Source organism: Hylobates moloch, unplaced genomic scaffold (genome assembly GCF_009828535.3).
Source record: "Hylobates moloch isolate HMO894 unplaced genomic scaffold, HMol_V3 SCAFFOLD_10, whole genome shotgun sequence".
NCBI classification, from domain to species: Eukaryota; Metazoa; Chordata; class Mammalia; order Primates; family Hylobatidae; genus Hylobates; species Hylobates moloch.
This window is the reverse complement of record NW_026652285.1, coordinates 94485952-94512223: the sequence shown is the minus strand read 5'-3', so window position 1 is coordinate 94512223 and position 26272 is coordinate 94485952. Positions and strand designations below refer to the sequence as shown.

General features: G+C 40.4%; 1 protein-coding gene across 6 annotated transcripts in view; it reads right to left on the bottom strand.

Moving 5' to 3' along the window:
• Positions 1–26272, bottom strand: part of MRRF (mitochondrial ribosome recycling factor) — a 73025-nt gene that overhangs the window by 46636 nt on the left and 117 nt on the right. Inside the window, exons 2-5 of one of the 6 annotated variants that reach the window (XM_032165055.2) lie at positions 25679–25766; positions 20505–20716; positions 5167–5322; positions 422–540 (exon numbers count right to left, since the gene is read on the bottom strand). In XM_032165055.2, the coding sequence (XP_032020946.1) occupies positions 422–540; positions 5167–5322; positions 20505–20688 (459 nt within the window). In that variant the 5' untranslated portion in view covers positions 20689–20716; positions 25679–25766. The other 5 variants (XM_058445506.1, XM_058445507.1, XM_058445505.1 and 2 more) reach the window with 5 other exon arrangements.

Sequence of the window (26272 nt, the reverse complement as noted above, 5' to 3'; positions counted from 1 at the left end):
ACTAGCTTCTTCTGGAAATAAAAATCGTAATATCAGGTAACACTGATTATCAGGCCTACATTGTGCCTGGCAATGATCAGGAGCTGGGCAGAGGCATTCCACTAAGACAAGGCACAGGTTCTCCAGCTCACCAGAGCCTTTCCACGCTGGCCAAGCACCAATCACTGCATCTCCAGTATTGTTTTTCTTAGATGGGACCCGTTTGGGTATTCAAACAACTTACCTAGCCTCTGTAGCATCTGAGTTTAACAGAAAAGGAATCTGGCAACGGGAAAAGAGCTTTGCCTTATCTTTAAGTTCTCTTTATTAGGTCTTCTCTCTTGTTTCATCCTAAGCTGAAGGAATACTTCCTCCTGATATGACCCAGTCTCCTCCATTCCAAAAGAGACCATGGAGAGAGATTTTAGCAAGGCCACCTTACCTCTGGGAAGCTGGCCATATTCACCAAAATCAGCTGTGGCGACTTCATGGAGATCTGGCTAATCTGGTTTAAAGCAAGCTTCCCATCAGCAGTTACCACAGCAATCTTGTCAAGGGATCCTAAAAGAAAAATTATAGAGTTTTAGAATTCCAAAGAATCTTAGTAGCCCAAAATCTAAGTCCTTATCTAATTCAGATTCAGGTTGGATGCAGTGGCTCATGCCTGTTATCCCAGAGCTTTGGGAGAGTGAAGTGGGAGGAATGCTGGAGGGCAGTAGTTTGAGACCAACCTGGGCAAAACAGCAAGACCACATCTCTACAAAAACATTTTTTTAATTAGCAGGCATGGTGGCGTGTGCCTGGAAGATGAGCTACTCAGCAATGAGGCTGAGGTGGGAGGATTGCAAAAAACCCAAGAGGTAGAGGTTACAATGAGCTGTACTGGCCACTGCACTCCACCGTAGGCAACACAGTGAGATCTTGTCTCACAATAATAATAATAATTCAGATTCAACAAACATTTAGGGATTCTTATCAATGTGACAGGAGTGTACAAGGGGCTTTCACAGGAACAGCAGTATCATGTGATATAAAAAGCTTGAAATGTTGACAGAACTAGGTTGGAATTCCTCACCAGCAACTAGGGTGGCCAACCATCCTGGTTTGCCTGGAGCTGAAGAATTTTCTGTGACAGGGCTTTTAGAACTAAAACTGGAAACAGCTGATCACCCTCACAAGCAACTCTGTCATTTACTTGCTATGAAACCTCGGGTGAGTTACTTATCTTCTTTGTGCCTTGGTTTCCAACTCAGTCAAAAAATAACTACCTTAGAGGATTAGAGTAAGGACTGTAGCTAAAGGAGTCTAACTAAATATAAACAATGGAGTATACAATAAACACCAAAAAATATGCATTAAAGTGGTACCTCTTACTACCCCTTTTAGTCCTTACAACGAACCTGTAATACTGCATTATTACCCCCGCTTTACAGATGAGGAAATAAGACTTGGGAAGAATAAACAGGCCAAGATCATAGGGGTAACAAAAGGAAAAATAAGAGCCAAGACCCAAACTCAGGTGTGCTTAATTCTGATCTCAATCAAGGCTCTTTCCCTTATAAATGGAACTCAAATCCGGCTGTGCATCAGAATCACCAGCGAGCTTTGAAAATTAGATTCCTGGGCCCCACCCCAGAGAGATCCTGATTCAGTAGAGGCTTCAGAGCCTGTGATTTGGGGAAGCCTGTAATTTTTTTTTTAGGTTCACCACATTATTCTGACACAGCCAGATTTGGAACCATTTGCTTGTACGACCCTCCATTTTGGTACTTAGATCCTCTTTAGAAACTAGCCCATTAAACAAACAACAACAACAACAAAACTATTAACATTTTCCTATTATCCTGGATATAATCTTTATCCGCATCTAAATTCTGGAAAACCCTGGGAAAAATTTTCAAAACTGGCAAGAAGGCAAGCAATAAAGCTACAGTTACAGATGCAAAAGAGGCATTATTCAAACTCCCTTATTTCCTATGCAAATGAGAACTAGAAGAAAAACCTTACCATTCACAGCAGGAACCACTCAAGGATGTCTCATTCTGAGACACAAAGAGAAAAGAGGGGAAATGGAGTCTTAAACAAATTGGAGTTGTCCTGGCAATATGTTGTTAGAATAATGCAGTACCATACTGTGGCCCAAAGATCTGATTTGAGATACTCAACCAGATTCAATGTCATCGTAAGATAGAAGGTTGCTGACACCAGTGGCTTCAACCTGGAAAAGTCCAGGAGGTATAATGGTAAAAGTCTTTGTTATTCTGAAGACCAATTACCTGAGTTCAAATACCAATTCTGCCACTTTCTGATTGTGTGGCCGTGGGTAGACCCCTTCAGCCTTCTTGACCTCTGTTTCCTGATTTCTAAATGGGACATAAAAATTGTACTTACATCTCGTCGGGTACAGTGGCTTATGCCTGTAATCCCAGCACTTTGGGAGGCTGAGGCGGGCGGATCACGAGGTCAGGAGTTTGAGACCAGCCTGGCCAACATAGTGAAACCCCGTCTCTACTAAAAATACAAAAAATTAGCTGGGCATTGTGGCGGGCGCCTGTAATCCCAGCTAGTTGGGAGGCTGAGGCAGGAGAATCGCTTGAACCCGGGAGACGGAGGTTGCAGTGAGCCGAGATCGCACCACTGCACTCCACTCCAGGCGATAGTGCAAGACTCTGACTCCAAAAAAAAAAATTGTACTTATATTTCATAGGGTTTTTATGAATACTAAATGACAGAATGTAGGAAAAGCATTTAAACTGTGTCCCAGTAAATGCTGACTATTATTACTTCTTGACATTCTGTGTTTTACTTTCTCTAATACACTCTAATATTCTCTAATAAACTCTGTTCTGTCTTGCTTCAGGACCCTTGCATATATTTTTCCTTCTACTGAGAACACTCTTCTCTGTTCAGATAAATCCTGCTTATCATTCCTTAACAGTCAGATACAGTGGCATCTAATCTCAGTAATCTTGTCTAATCTCCTAGGCTGGATTATAAACTCCTTTTATAAGCTGCCAGTATCTGAGCACATTTCCATAATAATAATTGCCTATATTTACTGAATACTTCCTATAAGCAAGACATCATGATAAATGCTTTCTATATATAATGTATTTGCTGTCAATATCATATTAACTCTATGAGATAGTTATTATTATTTCTACCTTATACACAAGGACACTGAGGCATACAGAGTAACTTGCCCAAGATCACAACAGCTCTTAATGGAGCCTGAATTCAAACCCAGGTCTGACCAACTCCAAAGTCATTTGGTCTTCACCACTCAGCTTTGCTGTATAGTTTTATACATGTTGGTTTACTTGTTTGACCCTTCACATCAGGTACTAGGCTTCTGGAAGGTAGGGACAATATATTTTCTCTCTGTATCCACAGCACATATTAATCAGCACAGAAAAAGTGCTCAATAATGCTTTGATGATAAATGAATGTATGCATGGACGGATGAAAGGGAAGAGGACAACAAAGAATAAACAAATAAACCTGTATCTAGACAACTGTTAAAAGGTGTCAGTTATCTGGGAGATAGAAATTGCTCTGAGAAAGAGGAAAATGTAGGGGGGAAAAGTACCTGTTGGTTCAGATGGTAATGAAAGATAAAATGGAAGAATCTGGCAAAAGAGACTAGTTAAGTTTAGTCTGTTTCACCCAGTCTCTTCATGGCCCCAAGTTCTAAATAGAACGTTATACAAACATAGTCCTGAAGAGAAAGGAAAAAGGAAATACCAACAGGAGGCCTTTTGAAATGGATCTTAATTCAGTCTTCCTGATTTGCTATAAGATCCTTTGCCACAGAAGTCCCAACACAGGCTTTTCAGAATGCAATTGTGGTGGTTACCATTCCTAAATCCCTATCGACATAATGCATCAAATCCTTTTCCCTCAATCTGTCCCCAGCGAGAATCTCCCTCAGCTTCATTCCTGCCCCTCATTTTCTCAGAGGTTAACATTTAACAAATTACACTCCCAACCTCTTTCCAGGCCCATCATCTTTTTAAGTTCAACAAGAGTGGAGCTTGCTGGCTAATTTTAAGTATCACATTTCTCCCTGAGCTCCTCTCAAACTGCTCTCTGGTTTCGGCTGCAGAATGTTAACAGAAAGCACAGGGGAGACAGAGCACTTTATCAGTTTCATACCTAAAATAATAAGCAAGTTTAAAATAAACAGTTGAGAGAGATTGAATGGCACGCTCTACTGTCAGCAAAGGCAGAAATGCCCCAGCCCAAAGGTTGACAAATGACGGGAACAGTCTTCTAGTTTCACACTGGATCTCATCTCTGAACTCGGTATGTTTCTGATAGTGTTTATAAGTGGAGCTCTATTTTTCACTTGGTTTTCTTAAGAGCAAAATATTTCTAGTTTTCTTATGAACTACCCTAATCAAGATGTGAGTAGAAGCAGCCCAAGCTCCCACAGGTACCTTGAGAGGGGGGTCCTAGGTTTGACTTTAGGATGATGACAATTTGCAAAAGGCTAATTTAACAGCAATTGGATTTTTCCTGCCTGCTTGCACCATCAGCTGACAACTCACTTCTCCATCACATCTGCAAACAGTTGGCCTAGACAGTTCTGACATTTCCCACTTAGAAAAGCCACTTTCAGGAAGTTATTAACCCAAACGGAATCTTCCTGGTCAAGCTCAGGGGTATAGAAATGGCTCACGTGGGCAGGTCTGTATCCATTTGGTTTCCAGTAAGGGATAAGAACTGTCAAACAGGACAAATTGGAAAAATCGGACCAAAGTTGTCACTTACTACGAGACTAAATACCTAGATGTGCTTATAGTACATTCATAATAAAACTCTCATTTTTTTGAGAGTATAATTCCACAATAGCAAAGACAATACCTATTTTTGTTTACTACTATGCATTAGCACAATGCCTAGTTCCAAAGTAGACAAAAATTTGCTGCATGGATAAATAAATGTAGTGTTAACTATGCGCCAGGCACTATGCTAGAACCATAATACATGTTACCTCATTTATTTTAACTACCACCCCAAAGCTGTAAGTTAAGAATCAAACAAGAAAACGGAGGACCAGGAAAGTAAAGTAACTGCCCATGGCCACCAGCTAGTAAGTGGCAGAGCTGGGACTAAAACTCAACTCTGCCAAACCCATGTTCTTTCCATTACATCCCTCCCCAGAACATTGGTTCAGTCACTAACCTGGTGAGGTCCTTATATTGAGAGTCTTATTGAAATTATCCTTGAGTGCTTCTATCACAGACTTCATTTCTTCATTCACCTCTTCCAAGTTGATTATATCCTCAACCAAGGCAGCATTAATATTCACTCTGGTTTGGGACTGTCCTTTCCCTTTGGCTAAAAAGTGAACATTCAGTGAATAAAACAACAGAAGCATAAACAGAGCCAATAAGCAATTGGTGAAGTACCTACTATGTACAGGGAAAAATGTCAAGTGTTAGAAAATTTTAAAACATTATCACGGGGGGGGAGGGGGGTGGGACAGCATTAGGAGATATACCTAATGCTAAATGACGAGTTAATGGGTGCAGCAAAACAACATGGCACATGGATACATATGTAACAAACCTGCACATTGTGCACATGTACCCTAAAACCTAAAGTATAATTAAAAAAAAAAACAAAAATATTATCACTCCACTAAAAAAGAGCCTATATTAACTGAGTGTCAACTGTGCTAAACACCTTCTCAGATATTAGTGAGGGGACAGACTTTACAATCAGGCACCCCAGGTTAAAAGTCTGGCTATAATGCATGCTAGCTTTATGACCTTAGGCAAGTTATCTTTCTGAGTATCAAGTTCCCTACCTGTAAAAGAATAATAACATCTATATTGCAAGGTTGCTACAAGGATACAAATTAAGTCATTCAAATACCTAAAAGAACACTATTCACATGGCAGGGAATCCATAACTAAATTAATCCCTTACTTTTCAGAAAAGTAAACAGAAGATGAGAAAGGTAAAGCTATTTGCTTAATGTCACAGGTCAGGAAATGGAAAAGTCAAGATCTGGTTCCAGATCTGCCTAATTTTAAACCCATGAACTTTCCACTAGCCCATCTCCACAAAATCTAATTAGACAGGAAATACATTAATTCATTAAAAAATGAACACTAAGACAAGGATATGCACACAATATCTGATGGCTGGTACAGAGTACAGACAAAAGGAACAATAGTAGTTTACAGACATTAAACACTACCCATGGTAGAGACAATGGCTTATATTTTAGAAAATCAACAGCATTAGGAGCTGAATACAATTTCATTTTATGTCTAAATCATCGTAGTGATTTTTCATATACATTCTATGTGTATACATAGATAATTTCTGTGAGTGATGCAAATATTCTTGCATTTCTTTTATAGGGAATGGGGAAGGAGAAAAACATTAAAATTTTAAACAATATTTACAACTGTTTATTCATTAAACATTCAACAAATATTTATTGAGATCCATTCAATAAATTTTGTTGAACATCTACAGTGAGCTCAATCCTGTACTATTTGTGTAGCATATTATAACTTGCAATGCAATTTCAAGTACATTCTCCTCCTTGCTATCCAAGATAGCTCTCTGAGGTAGGAAGAACAGTGATTAGTATTGTCCCCATTGTACAGATGAGAAATCTAAGGCACAAGCCATTTAAATGTTTCGCCCAAAGTAAACAACCGGTAAGCAACAGAGTGATTCTTTTATTTTATTTTTTTTGAGACAGAGTCTCGCTGTCGCCCAGGCTGGAGTGCAGTGGCGCGATCCCGGCTCACTGCAGGCTCCGCCCCCTGGGGTTCACGCCATTCTCCTGCCTCAGCCTCCCGAGTAGCTGGGACTACAGGCGCCCGCCATCTCGCCCGGCTAATTTTTTGTATTTTTAGTAGTGACGGGGTTTCACTGTGTTAGCCAGGATGGTCTCGATCTCCCGACCTCGTGATCCGCCCACCTCGGCCTCACAGAGTGCTGGGATTACAGGCGTGAGCCACCGCGCCTGACCAACAGAGTGATTTTTAAAAACATTTATTTGCCCGTGTTATCACTATGCTTTGAAACCAATGGCTTAGGTTTTTTTTCAGAAGACATGGGGCTGGGCGCGGTGGCTCATGCCTATAATCCCAGCACTTTGTGGGGCTGAGGCAGGCAGATCACGAGGTCAGGAGTTCCAGACCAGCCTGACCAAAATGGTGAAACCCCATCTCTACTAAAATTACAAAAATTAGCCGGGTGTGGTGGTGTGTGCCTGTAATCCTGGCTACTCGGGAGGCTGGGGCAGGAGAATCGCTTGAACCTGGGAGGTGGAGGATGCAGTGAGCCGAGACTGTGCCACTGCACTTCAGCCTGGGCGACAGATCAAAAAAAAAAAAAAAAGATGCGGATCTTCGGAATGAGAAACACAAGTTTCAAATAGGACAACAAAAGTAAATTCACACCTAGACATGTTGTGACTGCAGAAAACAAAGGACAAAGAGATCTTTATAAACGCCCAAGAGAAAAGACAAATTATCCATGAAGGATTAAAACTTAGAATACTTTCCAAGAGCAACAACAGAAGCCAGAAGCAACTGAAATAATATCTTCAACTTTGAACTTTTAAAACCAAATATGCACATTAATAATTTAAAGATATGTCTGTCAATATTGGAATGAATAGTAATATTTATGAATGAAATACTATGCAACCATGAGAAGAATGAACTACACACAAAAATTTAAATGAGTCTCACAAACATGATGTTGAACACAGAGGCCAGACACAAGAATACAAAACTGTACAGTACGAATGCCAGATATGAGAATATAAACTGAAAAGTAAAAAAAAACAGAAAAAACTAATCCATGCTACTAGAAGTCAGAATAATAGTTATCTGCAAAGGGTCAAGGGTAGTACTTACTAGAAAGAAGCACAAAGGGGACTTTTGACATGCTAGGAATGTTCTGTTTTTTTATCTGGGTGCTGTAAGTGATTTCAGCTTGTGAAATTTATGATAGCTGCACTTTCCTACAGTGCTTTTTTATTTCTATAAAAAGGTTAAAAAATTAGTTAAGGGTAACCATCAAAACAATAAGAAATTAAAAGTATATCTTCCAAATCAGCAGAATTTAAAAAAGAGAGAGAGAGGGATAAAGAAATTTAATCTAATAGGAAAAGAAGAAGAAAAAAGGAAAAAAAGGAATATTTCAACACAGCTAAAAGAACTTTAAATGTTCCCAACACATAAAAATGATAAAAGCTTGAGATGCTGGATACCCCATATACCCTAACTTAAATCATTTATGCATGTAACAAAACATCACATATACACCATATGTACAAATATGTATCAATAAAAAATTTTTTAAATATGCATTTAAAAAAAAGAAAAAAGAAAAAAAAAAACGAAAAAACATGATATAAAGAAAGTCCAAAATAAGGCCGGGCGTGGTGGCTCATGCCTGTAATCCTAGCACTTTGGGAGGCCGAGGCGGGCGGATCACCTGAGGCCAGGAATTTGAGATCAGCCTGGCCAACAAGGCAAAACACTATCTCCACTAAAAATACAAAAAATTAGCTGGGCATGGTGGCGCATGCCTGTAGTCCCAGCTACTTGGGAGGCTGAGGCACAAGCATCACTTGAACCTGAGAGGCAGAGGTTGCAGTGAGCTGAGACTGCACCACTGCACTCCAGCCTGGGTGACAGAGTGAGACTCTTTCTCAAAAAAAAAGAAAGTACAAAATAAAATAATAACACAAATATGCAGTGACTACAATAAATATAAATGGATCAAAATGACAAGTTAAAAGTGGGAGATTCTCAGTAAGATTTTTAAAAATCTAGTTGAATATAATATGACAGTTTTTAAAAATTATAAAAGATCACAGAAAGTTTGATGTATAGGGATGGAAAAATTATAAGCCTGGCAAACATCAGTCAAAAGAAGACTGGTGTAGCTACATTATCATCAAACAAAAAAGATTTTAAGACAAAATTCACTATTGGAAATCATGAAGACAACTTCAAAATGATAATAGAAACAATTCACCAGAAAGATATATAACAATTCTAAGATTAAATATATCAGTAAGATAGCCTCAAAATTAATAGAATTAAAAGAAGAAACTGGCTGGGTGCAGTGGCTTACACTTGTAATCCCAGCAATTTGTGGGGCTGAGGTGGGCAGATTGCTTGATCCCAGCAGTTCAAGACCAGTCTGGGCAACATTGCAAAACCCAGTCCCTACAAAAAATACAAAAATTACCCAGGCATGGTCGTGTGTGCCTGTAGTCCCAGCTACTTCGGAGGCTGAGGTGGGAGAATCAGTTGAGCCCAGAAGATTGAGGTTGCAGTGGGCTGTGATTGCACCGCTGCACTCCAGCCTGGGCAAGACCCTGTCTCAAAATAAAAAGCAACAAAAAAAGGAGAAACTGATCAATCTACAAGCATACTAGGAGAGTTCAATATACCTTCCTTGATAACTGATAATTGAGCAAATAAAAAAACAGAAAAGTTGATCAACAAAATTAGTCAATTTGATCTAATACAATACACCCAAGAAAAAGAGAATATACATTATTCTCAAGCACACTTGGACCTTCTATGAAACAACCATGTTTTACACACAAATCAACTCTCAACAAAAATAAAAGAATCTATATCATATAGAACATGCCCTCTGAACAGAGTAGAATTAAGCTAACCCCAAAACAACCATTTGTTTGAAAAACTTTAAACACCTCTTAATAAACACTCATGGGCTATAGAGAAATGCACAATGGAAATGTTTAAATATTGAGAAATGACCATAATAAAAATATTGAATGTCAAAAACTCAAGTCAGACACGATGGCTCACACCTGTGATCCCAGTGCTCTGGAAGGCCAAGGCGAGAGGATCACTTGAGCCCAGGAGTTCAAGGTTACAGTGAGCTATGATTGTGCCACTGCACTCCAGCCCAGGCAACAAAGCAAGACCTTGCCTCTAAACTAAATAAACAAACAACCTTATAGGAAGCATTTAAAGCATTTAGACAGAAACTTCTAACCTTAATACTTTAAAAACAAAACAAAACAGGCCGGGCGTGGTGACTCACACCTGTAATTCAAGCACTTTGGGAGCCCAAGGTGGGCGGATCACCCAAGGTCAAAAGTTCGAGACCAGCCTGGCCAACATGGTGAAACCCCATCTCTACTAAAAAAAAAAAAATACAAAAATTAGCTGGGCGTGGTGGCGGGTGCCTATAGTCGTAACTACTCGGGAGGCTGAGGCAGGATAATTGCTTGAACCCAGGAGGACGAGGCTGCAGTGAGCTGAGATCATGCCACTGCACTCCAGCCTGGGTGACAGAGGGAGACTCCATCTCAAAAAATAATAAGAAACAAAAATAAAGAAGTATTATGCACAATGGTAAGATATGAAAACAACCAAAGTGTCTGTGGATAGAGAAATGATGTGGGTGCATGTATGGGTGTGTGTGTTCGTGTATAAAGTGTCATATTATTCAACTTTAAAAAACGAGACCTTGCCATTTGCCATGGATGAACCCGGAGGACATTACACTAAGCAAAACAAGTCACACACAGAAAAATACTGCATGATTATACTTGTATGCAGAATCTCGGGGTGGGGGTTTGCTTGTTTGTATTTTAGACAGGGCCTCACTCTGTCACCCAGACTGGAGTGCAGTGGTGCGATCTCAGCTCACTACAGGCCTCAACCTCCCTGGGTTCAGGTGATTCTCCCATCTCAGCATCCTGAATAGCTGGGACTAGAGGCGCATGCCACCATGCCTGGCTAATTTTTGTAATTTTTTGCAGAGAAGAGGTTTCACCACACTTCCCAGACTGGTCTCGAACTCCTGGGCTCAAGTGATCCGCCCACCTCGGCCTCCCAAAGTGCTGGAATTATGAGCATGAGCCACCATGCCTAATCACATGCGGAATCTACAAAAAGGTTGAATACACACAGAGAATAAAATAATACTTAGCAAGGGTCAGCGGGGTGGGGTGGTGGTGGTGGTGAGGAAATGGAGAGATATAAATCAAAGGATACAAAGTAGTAGATATGTAGGATGAACAAGTCTGGAGATGTAACATACAATAGGAGGACTATAGTTAGTAATATTGTATTATACTCTGGATTTTTTGCTAAGACAGATTTTATGTGCTTTTGCAAAAAAAAAAAAAAAAAGGAGGAGGTAACTATGTAAGATAATGGATATGTTAATCTGCATTATGTAACCATATCACTGTATGTATATCAAAGTATCATGTTTACAATAAAATTTTTCAAAGAAAAAAAGAAAACAAGAAAGGCCAAAAATTAATGAACTAATTGTCCAACTCAGAGGATAGAAAGAGAACAAGTACACAGGAGAAAGTAAATAATAAAGAACAGGAATAATAAAATTGCAAAAAAGAGAGATCAAAAAATTAAAGAGTCTTTTAAAAGGTTTATAACTTCTGTCAAGAACAATTAAGAAGAAAGTAGATGCAGATAAATAATATTAAGAAAGAAAAAATGGACACAATTATAAAAATAGTAGAAATCTTAATAAGAGACTATTATGAACAACTTTATACCAACAACTTTGAAAGGTCAAAAAAATGAAAAATTTCCTAAAATAACAACTTACTAAATCAAGAGAATAATCTAAGCAGTCTCATAATCATTAAAGAAACCAATTCTATGATTTAAAGTCTACCTACACACACACACACACACACACACACACACACACACACACACAAATACCAGATCCATATTACTTTACAGGCAAGTTCTATCAAACATGCAAGGGGCTGGGCACAGTGGCTCATGCCTGTAATCCCAGCACTTTGGGAGGCCGAGATGGGCAGATCACCTGAGGTCAGGCGTTTGAGACCAGCCTGGCCAACATGGTGAAACCCCGTCTCTACTAAAAATACAAAAATTAGCTGGGCGTGGTGGTGGGCACCTGTAATCCCAGCTACTCAGGAGGCTGAGGCAGGAGAATTGCTTGAACCTGGGAGGTGGAGGTTGCAGTGAGCCGAGATCGTGCCATTGCACTCCAGCCTGGGCTACAGAGCAAGACTCAGTCTAAAAAAAACAAAAAACACGCAAGGAGCTGATAATCCTGATTTTTTATAGACCATCCCATTAAGAAAAAGAGATGCATTCCTCAACTTACACTATGAGGCTAAGATACTCTTAATACAAAAGCCAGAGAAGGATAATACTAGAAAATTATGCTCATGAAAACTAGAAAGTTACATTACAGCTAATGTCACATACAAATATAGACTCAAAAATCCTAATATTAGCAAGCCAAATCCAACAATGTATAACACAGATTATGTATCAAGAGCAAGTAGGGCTCATACCAAGAATGCAGAAGTGGTTTAACATCATAAAAACCTATTGATGTTGAGTCACATTAATAGATTAAAAGAGAAAAAAAAGATCATCTCAATAAATGCAGTAAGAGCATTTGATTAAAATTTAATATCCATATGAAACAAACTCCTAGCTAAATAGAGATAAAAGATATTTGCTTAAAAGAGAATACCAAGAGCAAAGCAAACATAATTTTTTTGTTTAAAAATTTTTTAATTTTTGTGGGTACACAGTATACATATTTATGGGTTACATGAGATACTTTGATGTATGCATGCAATAATAATCACATCATAGAAAATAGAATATCCATCCCCTCAAGCATTTATCTTTTGTGTAACAGACAATTCAATTATACTCTTTTAGTTAATTTTAAATGTACAATTAAATTATCACTGACTTTATTCACCCTGTTGTGCTATTAATTACTAGGTCTTACTCATTCTTTCTAACTGTATATAATTTTTGTATCCATTAACAACCCCCAACTCCTTCCCACTCCTCCACTACCATTCCCAGCCTATGGTAACAGTCCTTCTACTCTCTTCTCCATGAGTTCAAATGTTTTGATTTTTAGATGCACAAAATTGTTTTGATTTTTAGCTCTCACTTAGAGAACAAGCAAAGTTAGTCTTTCTGTGCCTCATTTCACTTAACGGAATGACCTCCGGTTCCATCCATGTTGTTGCAAATGACAAGATCTCATTCTTTTTTATGGCTACATAGTATGCCATTGTGTATATGTATCACATTTTCTTTATCCAGTCATCTGTTGATGGAAACTTAGGTTGCTTCCAAATCTTAGCTATTGTGAACAGTGCTGCAACAAACTCGAGAATACAGATATTTCTTCAATATACTGATTTCCTTTCTTCTGGGTATACACCCAGCAGTGGGATTGCTGGATCATATGGTAGCTCTATTCTTAGTTTTTTGAGGAACCTCCAAACTGTTCTCCACAGTGGTTGTGCTAATTTACATTTCCACCAACAGTGTACAACGGTTTCCTTTTCTCCACATCCTTGCCAGTATTTGTTAGTGACTGAATATTGGATAAAAGCCATTTTAACTGGGGTGAGATAATATCTCATTATAGTTTTGATTTGCATTTCTCTGATAATCAATGATGCCAGGCACCGTTTCATGTGCGCGTTTGCCATCTTGAAATATGTCTTATTTCGAGAAATGTCTATTCAAAAATTTTGCCCATTTTTAAATCAGATTATTAAATTTTTTCCTAGAGTTGTTTGAACTCCTTATATATGTATTTTGGTTATTAATCCTTTATCAGATGGATAGTTTGTAAATATTCTCTCCCATTCTGTGAGTTGTTTTTTCACTTTGTTGACTGTTTCCTTTGCTGTGCAGAAGCTTTTTAACTTGATGTGATCTCACTTGTCCATTTTTGCTTTGGTTGTGTGTGCTTGTGGGGTACTACTCAAGAAATCCTTACCCACTCCAATGTACTGGAGAATTTCCCCAATGGTTTCTTGTAGTAGTTTAATAGTTTGAGGTCTTAGATTTAAGTCTTTAATCCATTTTGATTTTTGTATATGATGAGAGACAGAAATCAAGTTTCATTCTTCTGCATATGGATATCCAGTTTTCTCAGCACCATTTATTGAAGAGATTGTCCTTTCCCCAATGTATGTTCTTGGCACCTTTGTCAAAAAATGAGTTCACTGTAGGTGTATGAATTTGTTTATGGGTTCTCTATTCAGTTCCACTGGTTTACGATACGGTTTGGCTGTGTCCTCACCCAAATCTCATCTTAAACTGTAGTTTCCATAATTCCACGTGTAGTAGGAGGGACCAGGTAGAGATAATTTTATCATGGGGGTGGTTTCCCCCATCCTGTTCTTGTGACAGTGAGTTCTCAAGAGTTCTGATGGTTTCATAAGCAGCTTCCCTCTTTGCTGGGCACTCATTCTCTCTCGCCCCCGTGTGAAGAGGTGCCTTCCACCATGATTGTAAGTTTCCTGAGGCCTCCCCAGCCATGCAGAACTGTGAGCCAATTAAACTTCTTTCCTTTCTAAATTACCCAGTCTCGGGTATGTTTTTATTAGCAGTGTGAGAACAAACTAATACAGTAAATACTAATACACTACCGGAATAGTGGTGTGCTGCTATAAGGATACCTGAAAATGTGGAAGCAACTTTGGAACTGGGTAACACGCAGAGGCTGGAACAGATTAGAGGACTCAGAAGAAGACAGGAAAATGTGGGAAAGCTTGGAACTTCCTAGAGACTTGGAGGGCTCAGAAGACAGGAAGATGTGGGAAAGTTAGGAACTTCCTAGAGACTTGTTGAATAGCTTTGATCAAAATGCTGACAGTGATATAAACAATGAAGTCCAGGCTGAGGTAGTCTCAGATGGAGATGAAGAACTTGTTGGGAACTGGAGCAAAATGACTCTTACTGTGCTTTAGCAAAGAGACTGGTGGGTTTTTGCCCATGTCCTAGAATCTGTGGAACTTTGAACTTGAGAGAGATGATTTGGGGTATTTGGCAGAATAAATTTCTAAGTGACAAAGCATTCAAGAGGAAGGAGAGCATAAAAGTTTGAAAAATTTGGCCAGGCACGGTGACTTAACCCTGTAATCCCAGCACTTTGGGAGGCCGAGGCAGGCAGATCATAAGGTCAGCAGATAGAGACCATCCTGGCCAACATGGTGAAATCCCATCTCTACTAAAAATACAAAAATTAGCTGGGCGTGGTGGCGCATGCCTGTAACCCCAACCACTCAGGAGGCTGAGGCAGGAGAATCACTTGAACCAGGGAGTCGAAGGTTGCAGTGGGCCAAGATCACGCCACTGCACTCCAGCTTGGCAACAGAACAAGACTCCGTCTCAAAAAAGAAAGTTTGAAAAATGTGCAGCCTGGCAATGCAACAGAAAAGAAAAACCCATTTTCAAGGGATAAATTCAAGCCGCCTGCAGAAATTTGCATAAGTTAACAAGAAGCTGAATGTTAATCACCAAGACAATGGGGCAAATGTTATGTCAGACACCTTCTAGCAGTCCCTTCCATTACAGGCCTGGAGGCCTAGGCGGGAAAAATGGTTTCCTGGGCCAGGTGCAGGGCCCCCCCTGCTGTGTACAGCCTTGGGACTGCATGCCAGCTGCTCCAGCCATGGCTAAAAGGGGCCAAGGTACAGTTCAGGACATTGCTTCAGAGGTCGCAAGCCCCTCAGCCTTGGCAGCTTCCATATGGCAGCTTCCATATGGTGTTGGTCCTGCGGGTATGCAGAAGATAAGAATCAAAGTTTGGGAACCTCCGCCTAGATTTCAGAGGATGTATGGAAACACCTGCATGTCTAGGCAAAAGTCTGCTGCAAGGGCAGAGCCCTCATGGAGAACCTCTGCTAGGGCAGTGCGGAAGGGAAATGTGAAGTTGGAGCCCCCACAGGGGCACTGCCTAGTGGAGCTGTGAGAAGAGGGCCACCATCCTCCATCCCAGAACTTGGAAGATCCACCAACAGCTTGCACAGTGCGCCAGGAAAAGCTGCAGACACTCAATGCTAGCCCGTGAAAGCAGCCAGGAGGGGTGCTGTACCCTACAAAGTCACAGGGGCAGAGCTGCCCAAGGCCATGGGAGCCCACCTCTTGCATCAGCATGATCTGGATGTGAGACATGGAGTCAAAGAAGATCATTTTGGAACTTTAAGGTTTAATGACTGCCCTACTGGATTTCAGACTTGCATGGAGCCTGTAGCCCCTTTGTTTTGGCCAATTTCTCCCATTTGGAATGGCTGTATTTATCCAATGCCTGTAACCCCATTGTATCTAGGATGTAACTACCTTGTTTTTGATTTTACGGGCTAGGTAGAAGGGATTTGCCTTGTCTCATAAGACTATGGACTTTAACTTTTGAGTTAATGCTGGAATGAGTTAAGACTTTGGGGGACTGTTGGAAGGGCATGATTGTGTTTTGAATTGTGAGGACATGAGATTTGGGAGGGGCCGGGGTGGAATGATATGGTTTGACTGTGTCCCCACCCAAATCTCATCCTGAATTGTAGTTCCCCACCTGTCATGGGGGAGATGGAGATAACTGAATCATGAGGGCAGTTTTCCCCATCCTGTTTTTGTGATAGTGAGTTAGCTCTCAAGAGATCTGATGGTTTTATAAGGGGCTTCCTCCTTCACTGGGCACTTATTCTCTCTCCTGCCACCCTGTGAAGAGGTGACTTCTGCCATGATTATAAGTTTCCTGAGGCCTCCCCAGCCATGCAGAACTGTGAGTCAATTAAACCTCTTTCCTTTTATTTTAAATTTTTAATTTTTTTTTTTTGTTGACAGAGTCTGGCTTTGTCATCCAGGCTGCAGTGCAGTGGCACAATCTTAGCTCAATGCAACCTTCACCTCCCGGGAGCAGGCAATTCTCCTGCCTCAGCCTCCCAAGTAGCTGGGATGACAGGCATGTGCCACCATGCCCAGCTAATTTGTATTTTTAGTGGAGACAGGGTTTTGTCATGTTGGCCAGGCAGGTCTCAAACTCCTGACCTCAAGTGATCCACCCACCTTGGCCTCCCAAAGTGCTGGGATTACAGACGTGAGCCACTGTGCCTGGCCTAAATCTTTTTCCTTTATAAATTACTCAGTCTTGGGTATTTCTTCACAGCAGCATGCGAACAGACTAACACTGTCTATGAGTCTGTTTTTATGCCCATACCATGCTGTTTTGGTTACTATAGTTCTGTGGTATAATTTGAAGTCAGGTAATATGATTTCTCCACAAACATAACTCTTAACGTTAACGTATAAGAAGTATTTCCTATAAAGTCAGGAATAAAACAAAGATGCCTATTATCACCAGTCACATTTATTCAAATTACACTAGAGTTCCTAGCCAATCCAATGAGAGTTGGGGGAAGAGAGGAGAAGGGAGGGCAACAGGACAGGAGGGGAGAAGAATGGAAAGGGACATATGTGCACCACAACACATGTACAAGAATGCTTATACTAGCATTATTTGTTTTAGCTCAAAACTGGAAACAACCCAAACGTCTGTCAACTGTAGAATGGATATTAAATTGTGGTATATACTTTCAGTAGAATATCATTAATAAAAATGCACAAACAACCATTATATGCACAACATGGACATATCTCACAAATAGATTATTACCAATAGAAGTCAGACACAAAATCCATACTGACTTCACAAAGGACAAAACTAATCTGTGGTGTTAAAGTCAATATAGTGGGTTATCTATCCTTACAGTGGGAAAGTAACAACTCAAAGGGACATGTGGTAAGTTTCAAAAACACAAGTGACAGTCTATTTATTGATTTGGGTGATGACTACATGATTGCGTTCACTTTGTAAAAATTCACTGAAGCACAAACTTATGATTTATGTACACACTTTTCTTTATATATAACTCAAAAAAGTAATATAGGGCCGGGCGCGGTGGCTCACGCTTGTAATCCCAGCACTTTGGGAGGCCGAGGCGGGCGGATCACGAGGTCAGGAGATCGAGACCACGGTGAAACCCCGTCTCTACTAAAAAAATACAAAAAATTAGCCGGGCGCGGTGGCGGGCGCCTGTACTCCCAGCTACTCGGAGAGGCTGAGGCAGGAGAATGGCGTGAACCCGGGAGGCGGAGCTTGCAGTGAGCCGAGATTGTGCCACTGCACTCCAGCCTGGGTGACAGAGCGAGACTCCGTCTCAAAAAAAAAAAAAAAAAAAAAAAAAGTAATATATATAAAAGTGACAAAAAAAAAAGATAGGATTCCCCCAGAAATAAATCTGATTAAAGAACTGATTAAATAACTGTACAAGATCTTTTTTTTTTTTTTTTTTTGAGACAGGGTCTCACTCTGTCCCCCAGGCTGGAGTGGCAGAGGCATGATCACGGCTCACTGTAGCCTTGACCTACTGGGCTCAAGCAATGCTCCCACTTCAGACTCCAGAGTAGCTGGGACCACAGGGGTGCACCACCACACCTGGCTAATTTTTGTGGAGACAGGGCTTCCCCATGTTGCCCAGGCTGGTCGGAACTCCTAAGCTCAAGCAATCCAACCACCTTGGCCTCTCAAAGTGCTGGGATTATAGGCGTGGGCCACCACTCCTGGCCTTGTGCAAGAGCTGTCTGGAGAAAACTTGACACTATGATCATAAATTTCATATAGAAGAGGAGAAAGCCAAGAAGAAAAAGAAAAGCATATGTGTGGTGAGGGGAAAGATTTGTACCACTAAATTGAACTTTATGACAGTAAGTCAGGCAGTATGAAATTTACTGCAGGGAGAGATAAGCAGTTCAACAAAATCAAGAGCTCAGAAACAGTACCATATATATATAAAGAAACTCACACAACGGGAGGGTGGGGTATTACAAATCTGGGAGTACAGAGTAGGCTAATCAATAAATGATTCTGACACAACTTGTTATCCATCTGGAAAGGAAACTTTAAAAATTACCTCACATTATATTCAGAAATAAATTACCTTGCAACAGAGGGGTATTTCTTAAAGAAGACGCAATTAATAAAGGACTGAAAAATATGACATTAAAACCCATGTTCAACAAAAACATCATAAACAAAGTAAAAAGCAAAGAAGATACTTGTAACACATATTATGGACAAATAATGAGCATCCCTAATATAAAAGAATCGAAGAAATCTAAAAGAAAAAGTCAAACAACCAACTTCTGCAGCCTCAAACTCCTCACCTCAAGCCATCCTTCCACCTCAGCCTCCTGAGTAGCTGGGACTACAGGTACGGGCCACCAGGCCTAGCATTTTTTTTTTTTTTTTTTTGTTAAGAGGCAAGGTCTTATTATGTTGCCCAAGCTAATCTCAAACTCCTGGTCTCAAGCAATCCCCTCACCTCAGCCTCCTGAGTAGCTGGGATTACAAGTGCAAGCCAACTTTTAAAGAGGCAATCAAAGAAGACAAAACTGAATAGCCCACAAAATATGAAAAAATGCTGTTTACGCACTGACTAGTTACTGTCTAGTGTACTACAAGACTGCAATACTGTAGGTATCAGGAACTCAAGTTTCTGGTTCTGCCATTAATTATATAGGAACATGGGCAAATTTCTCACAAATTATCTCAGTTTCTTCATTTATAAAATGGTGAGATCTGGATTAACTAGATAATTATAGGGATTTCTCCAATGGAAAATTGTAATTCCTTCAATGGATAATTATAAGGATAAATTAGTAAATGTATAGAAACTTTAAAAAATATAATGCTACATACAGATCAAAGGTTATCACTATTAACAGAATATAAGTCTTCTAAGCATTACTGTTCTTTCAGCAATTTGTTAATTTTCCTATTACAGAAAGGGGAAGGTCTGCATGAAATTAGAAAAGGAGAGTCAGTGGGAAAATATTCAGCAGCATATATGTAGTGCCATTCTTGGGGGAGGACTCCCTGATCCACCACTGCAAATTCCTGGTGTGACTGACAATTTTTTATCACTCATTCTTTCATTCAACAAAATTTGTCAATACATACTATATCCAGGGCCTGTTAGGTGCTAAATAAGAACAATAGAGAACCTACCTTCATCAGGTCCAGCACAGAAGACAGATAAATGATAATCAATCTTTCGTTTAATTAATTAAATCACTGCTGGTCTAAGTGCATCAAAGGCAAAATAATAGAATGCACGAGTGCAGGTAACAGGACTTGACCTAGTCTAAGAGGTCAGGAAAGGCTTCCCATCGGAAGCAGCATTTAAGCTGAGACCTGTAGTACATCAGTCTCATTCTTGGATGACACAAGCCATTAAGATCATCCATCTAAATCCACGGCTCTAATATCTACTTCATTCAACAACCTTCTGGTCTTAATTATACTTCCAACATGCATCTTCCTATAAGGAGACAATATATTGATCCCTGCTACAAGCATTCTAGCTTGCTTGGCACTTACACCTTTAATTCTAAATCTAAAAGAAAGAAATTAGGCATTTTCTGAGCTACCAAGAAAACAAATGAGGCAGTATGGTAATGAGAAAACAGGCACTGGGTTATAACACCATCTCTGCCACTGTAACCTTTTAAGTTAATCGAATGAAATAGCTGAGGCACCATTTCCTTGTGTTAGCAAGGGGACAAATTCAGTACATCTGAGATAACTGCCAGCTATAATTCAAGGGCTAAATATAAGAAAGGGGTGAAGTACGAGAGAACGTCACATGTCTCTACCTTTGGCTTTCTTGGTAGCAAAATGGCGGACTGGTACAGCTGAATAGGCCACGTATTGCCTATGGCCATGCTGTCTTTCATGCACTGTCTTCAGTGCAACTTCTGAAACGGGTCTGATAGAGGCTGCAAGATAATTGCGGAAGGCAGGGTAGACCATGCGGAAGCACTTTAATCCCAAGGCCATGACTGAAGACAATCCTTGGAAACATCCACTAAAAAGAATAAGACAAAAAGCAGATCTAAGTAAAAGAGACCATATTGCAACTTCAGGTAATTCGTACCAATTATCAAGCAACTCCTATAAACTGAGCTAAGTACTAGACAATTTAAATACATTATCTCTAATCCTTTTCCCAACAGCCCTAGAAGAAAATATTATTTGCCTCATTTTACAGAATGAAGAAACTAAGGCTCACAGAGATTTAAGTAATTTCCCCACTTTGGACTCCAAACCCCAGGCTCTTTCCACTGCACCAAAATGCCCATTAAGCAAATATGCAGCAGACTAAAGCTTTAATGATGCTAATTAAACCCTTATATGAGAAAAAGCACAAAATCTTGATAAAGTTTAAAGAGGGAAGGCAGAGCACTAGAAGAGGACTTTAAATAAGAAAACCATCTCAACAGGCATAAAATGACTGGAAAATTCACACGACAGCATTTAATTAAAATTTTATTTGGTTCCTTACGCACTGATTACCAATTAGGATGCCCTTTAATGTGAGTCTTAAAGCATGACTGAGGTTTGAGGTCTTCCATGGTATAGAACTAGAGCTCTGGAACATGCCACCCTCTACTGTGTTAACACAAGTTACGCATTCTACATCTGAGGTCTTTGACCATGGAAAGATGCCATCACCTACAACTACCTCAGGAGAACACAGCCCTAGCTAACTGACAAATATATCATTAATAGCTTCTGCCAGTAATGTTGCTATGGCTCAGGTAAAAATTAAGAACAATTAGTATTAAATACCAGGAAGCTGCTTCCTTTGAGTAACAGTCCCACACCTTATTTTTTTTTAAAAATCCCATCCTAAAAGTTTGATCCAACATGGGCTTTGCTGTCAGGAAGACCTGGAAGCCAATCCTAGCTCCATTACTGACTAAATACTCCTGAATATTTCTGCTCCTTGATTTCTTCAACTGTAAAATGGGAATAATTGTACTCATTTCTTAGGGTTAGGAATAATTAATGAGGTTATGCAAGTAAAGCCCTTGACACAGTACTTAGCAAACAGCAGGAGCCCCCCAAAATAATACCTGTTGATAGCTATCACCTTTTCTTTCAAACTTTTTAAAAAATATTATCTTTATTATCTTTTGAGACTGAGTCTCACTCTGTTGCCCAAGATGGAGTGCATTGGCACGATCTTGGCTCACAGCAACCTCCACTCCCGGGTTCAAGCAATTCTCATGCCTCAGCCTCCCAAGTAGCTGGGATTACAGGCACATGCCACCATGCCCAGCTAATTTTTTTGTATTTTTAGTAGAGACAGGGTTTCACCATGTTGCCCAGGCTGGTCTTGAACTCCTGGGCTCAGGCAATCCACCTGCCTTGGCCTCCCAAAGTGCTAGGATTACAGGTGTGAGCCACCATGCCTGGCCTCTAAAACTTTTATGCCAGCATCAGACACAATAAAGAAATGTTGTATGTTATTCATGATGTACAAAATAGCCTACAATCAGTCAGACCTGGATGTAAATTTCAACTTTAGGCAATTTACTCTTCTTTTCTGAGCATCACTTTCCTCATCAATGATAAAAATAACCTTGAACTTAAAATAAACTTTAATAATGAATACATGTAAACAACTAACATAGTGCCAGGAATATAGCAGCTTAATAAATGATGGCTATTATTTTTAAAGCAAATGAGTAGCACAAAGGCAAATCATTTCTCGTGATGGAATTTTTAACAGTAAGGGATACTAGAAGTTAGTGATCAGTGTATGAAGTCTATAAAACCAGATTTGATGAAAAAAAGGAATATTTTTCTTCTTTATTAGTATCAATAGCTACTATTAATTGAGGTCAAGTTTGGACTGTTTGCTTTAACCATACTATTTCATTTAATTCTCTCAATAATGCCACAAAGAACGTATAATAATCCCCATTTTACAGATGTTGAAACTGAGGTTCAGCAAGATTAAGTCACTGTCCAAGGACATGGAGCTAATAGCCATGCTCTGTTTTAGCAGAACTGTTCACAGGTTTGGCTCAGAGTGAAGTTTCTATATCTAGGTTTTTCCCTAATAAAACCAATGCCTAACTCATACTTATAACCAAAGATGGCTGTAGAATAATGAGTAGTTTTTTATTTTAGTCTACAGGGTCTCAATCTGGCTGCTCCATTTAAGACAGGTTTCCTGGTGTTCCTGTTGCAGGTCATAATACCAACTCACAAAGCAACAGGAAATCAAAATGGGTTAGAAATAAACAACCTTTGACAGAAAACGCAGCACCCAAAAGCAGACCCAGTACACGTGAACCGGAAGACAACTCTATAAATAAACCACATTGCTGAAATGCTTAAGGCGTAGATTTTAATTGCACAGAAGTCAGGAAATTTCAAAGTGGAAGTTCAATAAAAGCAGTCCTTTAGGTCCTTTACCTTAAGGGTATACAAATTAACATTCAGTTCAGCACAGATAAAGAATTAAAGCTGAAGAAAAATTTGTTGAGATCCCAAGTATTAGCCAACAAAATTAACCTATACATAGAAGGAATGTGGGGAAGTGTCTGAGCTTTGGACGCAGTCTGCAACTGGAATCTCAATTCTCCCATTTACTAGCTGTGTGACCTTGGGGAGGTCATTTAGCCTCTCTGAGCTACAGCTTCCACATCATCATCATAGTGATATAAATGAGGCTTTAAAAGATAACAATAATGACAACAATCCCTACATTTATATAACGATGACTACGTGACAGAAACTATTCTAAGTGGCTTATGCACATTAACTGATTTGAGCCTCCTGATAACCCTGAAGTAAGTACTATGATTATTCCCACTTTACAGATAAGAAAACAGAAGCAAAAATCTGCCCAAGATTTGAATTCAGGCAATCTAGCTCCAGAGTCTATGTTGTTAACTGCTATACAGTGCATGTAAAGCACTCAGCATGGCTGGGAACACTGGTGGGTGTCTATAGTCCCAGTTACTTGGGATGCTAAGGAAGAAGGATCACTTGAGGCCAGGAGTCCAAGGCCAGCCTTGGCAATATAGTGAGACCTAGTCTCTTAAAAACAACAAAACACATACACACAGTACAATGCCTGGCATACAGTAGGTACACAATAAACTGTAGCTATTATAATAGCATCCCAACTACTAAATTTTTTTTTTTTTTTTAGACAGAGTCTCGCTCTGTCGCCCAGGCTGGAGAGCAGTAGCACGATCTTGGCTCACTGCAACCTATGCCTTCCAGGTTCAGGCGATTCTCCTGCCTCAGCCTCCTGAGTAGGTGAGACTACAGGCACCCACCATCACGCCCAGTTAACTTTTATATATTTTAAGTAGAGATGGGGTTTCACCATGTTGGCCAGGCTGGTCTCGAACTCCCGACCTCAGGTGATCCGCCCACCTCGGCCTCCCAGAGTGCTGGGATTACAGGCGTGAGCCACTGTGCCCGGCCTGAATTTTTTTTTTTTTTTGAGACAGAGTCTCACTGTGTCGCCCAGGCTGGAGTGCAGTGGCGCAATCTTGGCTCACTGCAACCTCCGCCTCCAGGCTTCAAGCGATTCTCCTGACTCAGCCTCCCAAATAGCTGGGATTACAGGCACGCGCCACCACACCCAGCTAATTTTTGTATTTTTAGGAGATGGGGTTTCACCGTGTTAGCCAGGATGGTCTCGATCCCCTGACCTTGTGATCCACCCGCCTGGGCCTCCCAATGTGCTGAGATTACAGACTGAAATATTTTCTTAAACTACTTGAAGCACACATTCTTTTTCCAAAGTTGAGGGTCTCAAAAGATTTCCCTGTTCTTCACAGAAGGTTCATTTTAATTTTGGCTAAATGACCAACCCAAAGTCCTGGCTTATCTACTGTCCCAGCAACTCCTTTCAATCCAACTGTATACTAGCTTATAACATAAGCACTTTTATGAGTGTGCATATACGCAGGCCCTTGTACATAAAATACTTTCACATGTATCATCTTATTTGGTTCTCATAATAACTAAAGAGTGATAATCACCACCCGTATTGTACAAAATAAGAAAAGTGATCTTTCACTTCTCCAGTGCTCCCTCTGTTCCAGGGTCTTCAAACATGCCACTGAATCTCCTTGATGATCTTCCCTCATCTCTTTAACTGTTTGTCTCCATTTTTATTTCAGATTTCAGCTGAACCATCACTTCCTCAGAGGATGGCTTCCTTGGCCATCTCCTACAGCCCAACTAGGTCAAGTGTCCTGTAGTCTGCTTTCATAACACCCTTTACTTCATCATAGCACTTATTTTTTAACAATACAAGCTAACATTTGTGTAATTATTTGATTGTCTAATTCCCTCCATATAAGTACTACAAGGACTAATCTATGATTTTCTTGTTCACTGCTGTATCCCTAGTATCTGGTACATTGCCAGAACACAGAAGACACTGTGAATGTGATGAATACATCAGTGAAGGTCCAGAAAGATAAATTCCTTGTCCAGGGTGAGCCAGAATCGGATGGGAATCTACCCTTACTATGGTAGGTTCTGGGCTTCCCAGCGTTGCCTCCACTGTCTCTGGTTTGCCAGATTTTTGCTTAGAGATAGTAGAACATGTTCTTCTCTAAATGCAGTGCCAGGTAAAGAAAGGTAGTATCTGACTATACACAGAATCATTATGCACCTGGCACGGCCAAAGAAGGAATGAGACACTTTAACAGGTGGAGAAAGGGCTTTTGCCTAAGAGTTAAGAGATCTGGATTCCAGTATGCCTACCTTATCACTCCCTGCCATCCGCCATTTAGATTCATAATCACACGTATTCAAAAAGCATTTGCGGCAGCTCTACCACTGACTTGTGACTTGTACCAAGTGATTTCTCCTACTTAGATTTTGCTTCAACCATAAAATGTAGGGGTCAGATCAGGTTTTCATTCTTTCCAACTATAAAGCTTTCCAAAATGGGGGGAAATGCAATAGTGTGGTTTAAAACAAACACACAAAAAAGGCACTAAACTTAGAGAAAACTCTGAAAGCGTCTTGGTTCCAGCACTTCCTAGGCACGTGACCTTAAATCGGTCAAACTCTCAGGACCTCCGTCTCATCTGTAAAACGTAAATGAAAATACTATTTGTCAGGGTTAAGTAAATGGAGAAGGGCTACTGAAATGACAACTGTTTTGCCACTGGGCGGCACAGAGTAGCGGTTAAAAGCCCAGGCTTAGGAGTCGGACAGACCTAGGTCTGAATTTAAGCGCCCTCACTTTCTGACCGCGTGACCCTGGTAAAATTACCTATGTGAGCTTCCGTTTCTTCATTATGGGAGATAATAATATCTACTCCCATGGGACTGTTCTGAAATTCAAACGTTCCCGTCAAGTGTGGGGCTACTCTTTAGTAAGTTCCTCCAGCATCCCCTAAATTCCTAGCTGGTAAAAGGAGCCCCGCCCCCACCCCATGAGACTCACTCCAATGCCACAGGTCCCGCCCTCAGCCTTAAAGGTCAAGCTGGACTCGAACGGGTCGGGGACGGTAGTCTGGTCCCCTGAGGTCCCCCAGAGGTCCCTGAGTAAGGGTCTCTGGCACCCAGACCACACGCGCACCTCGAGGCC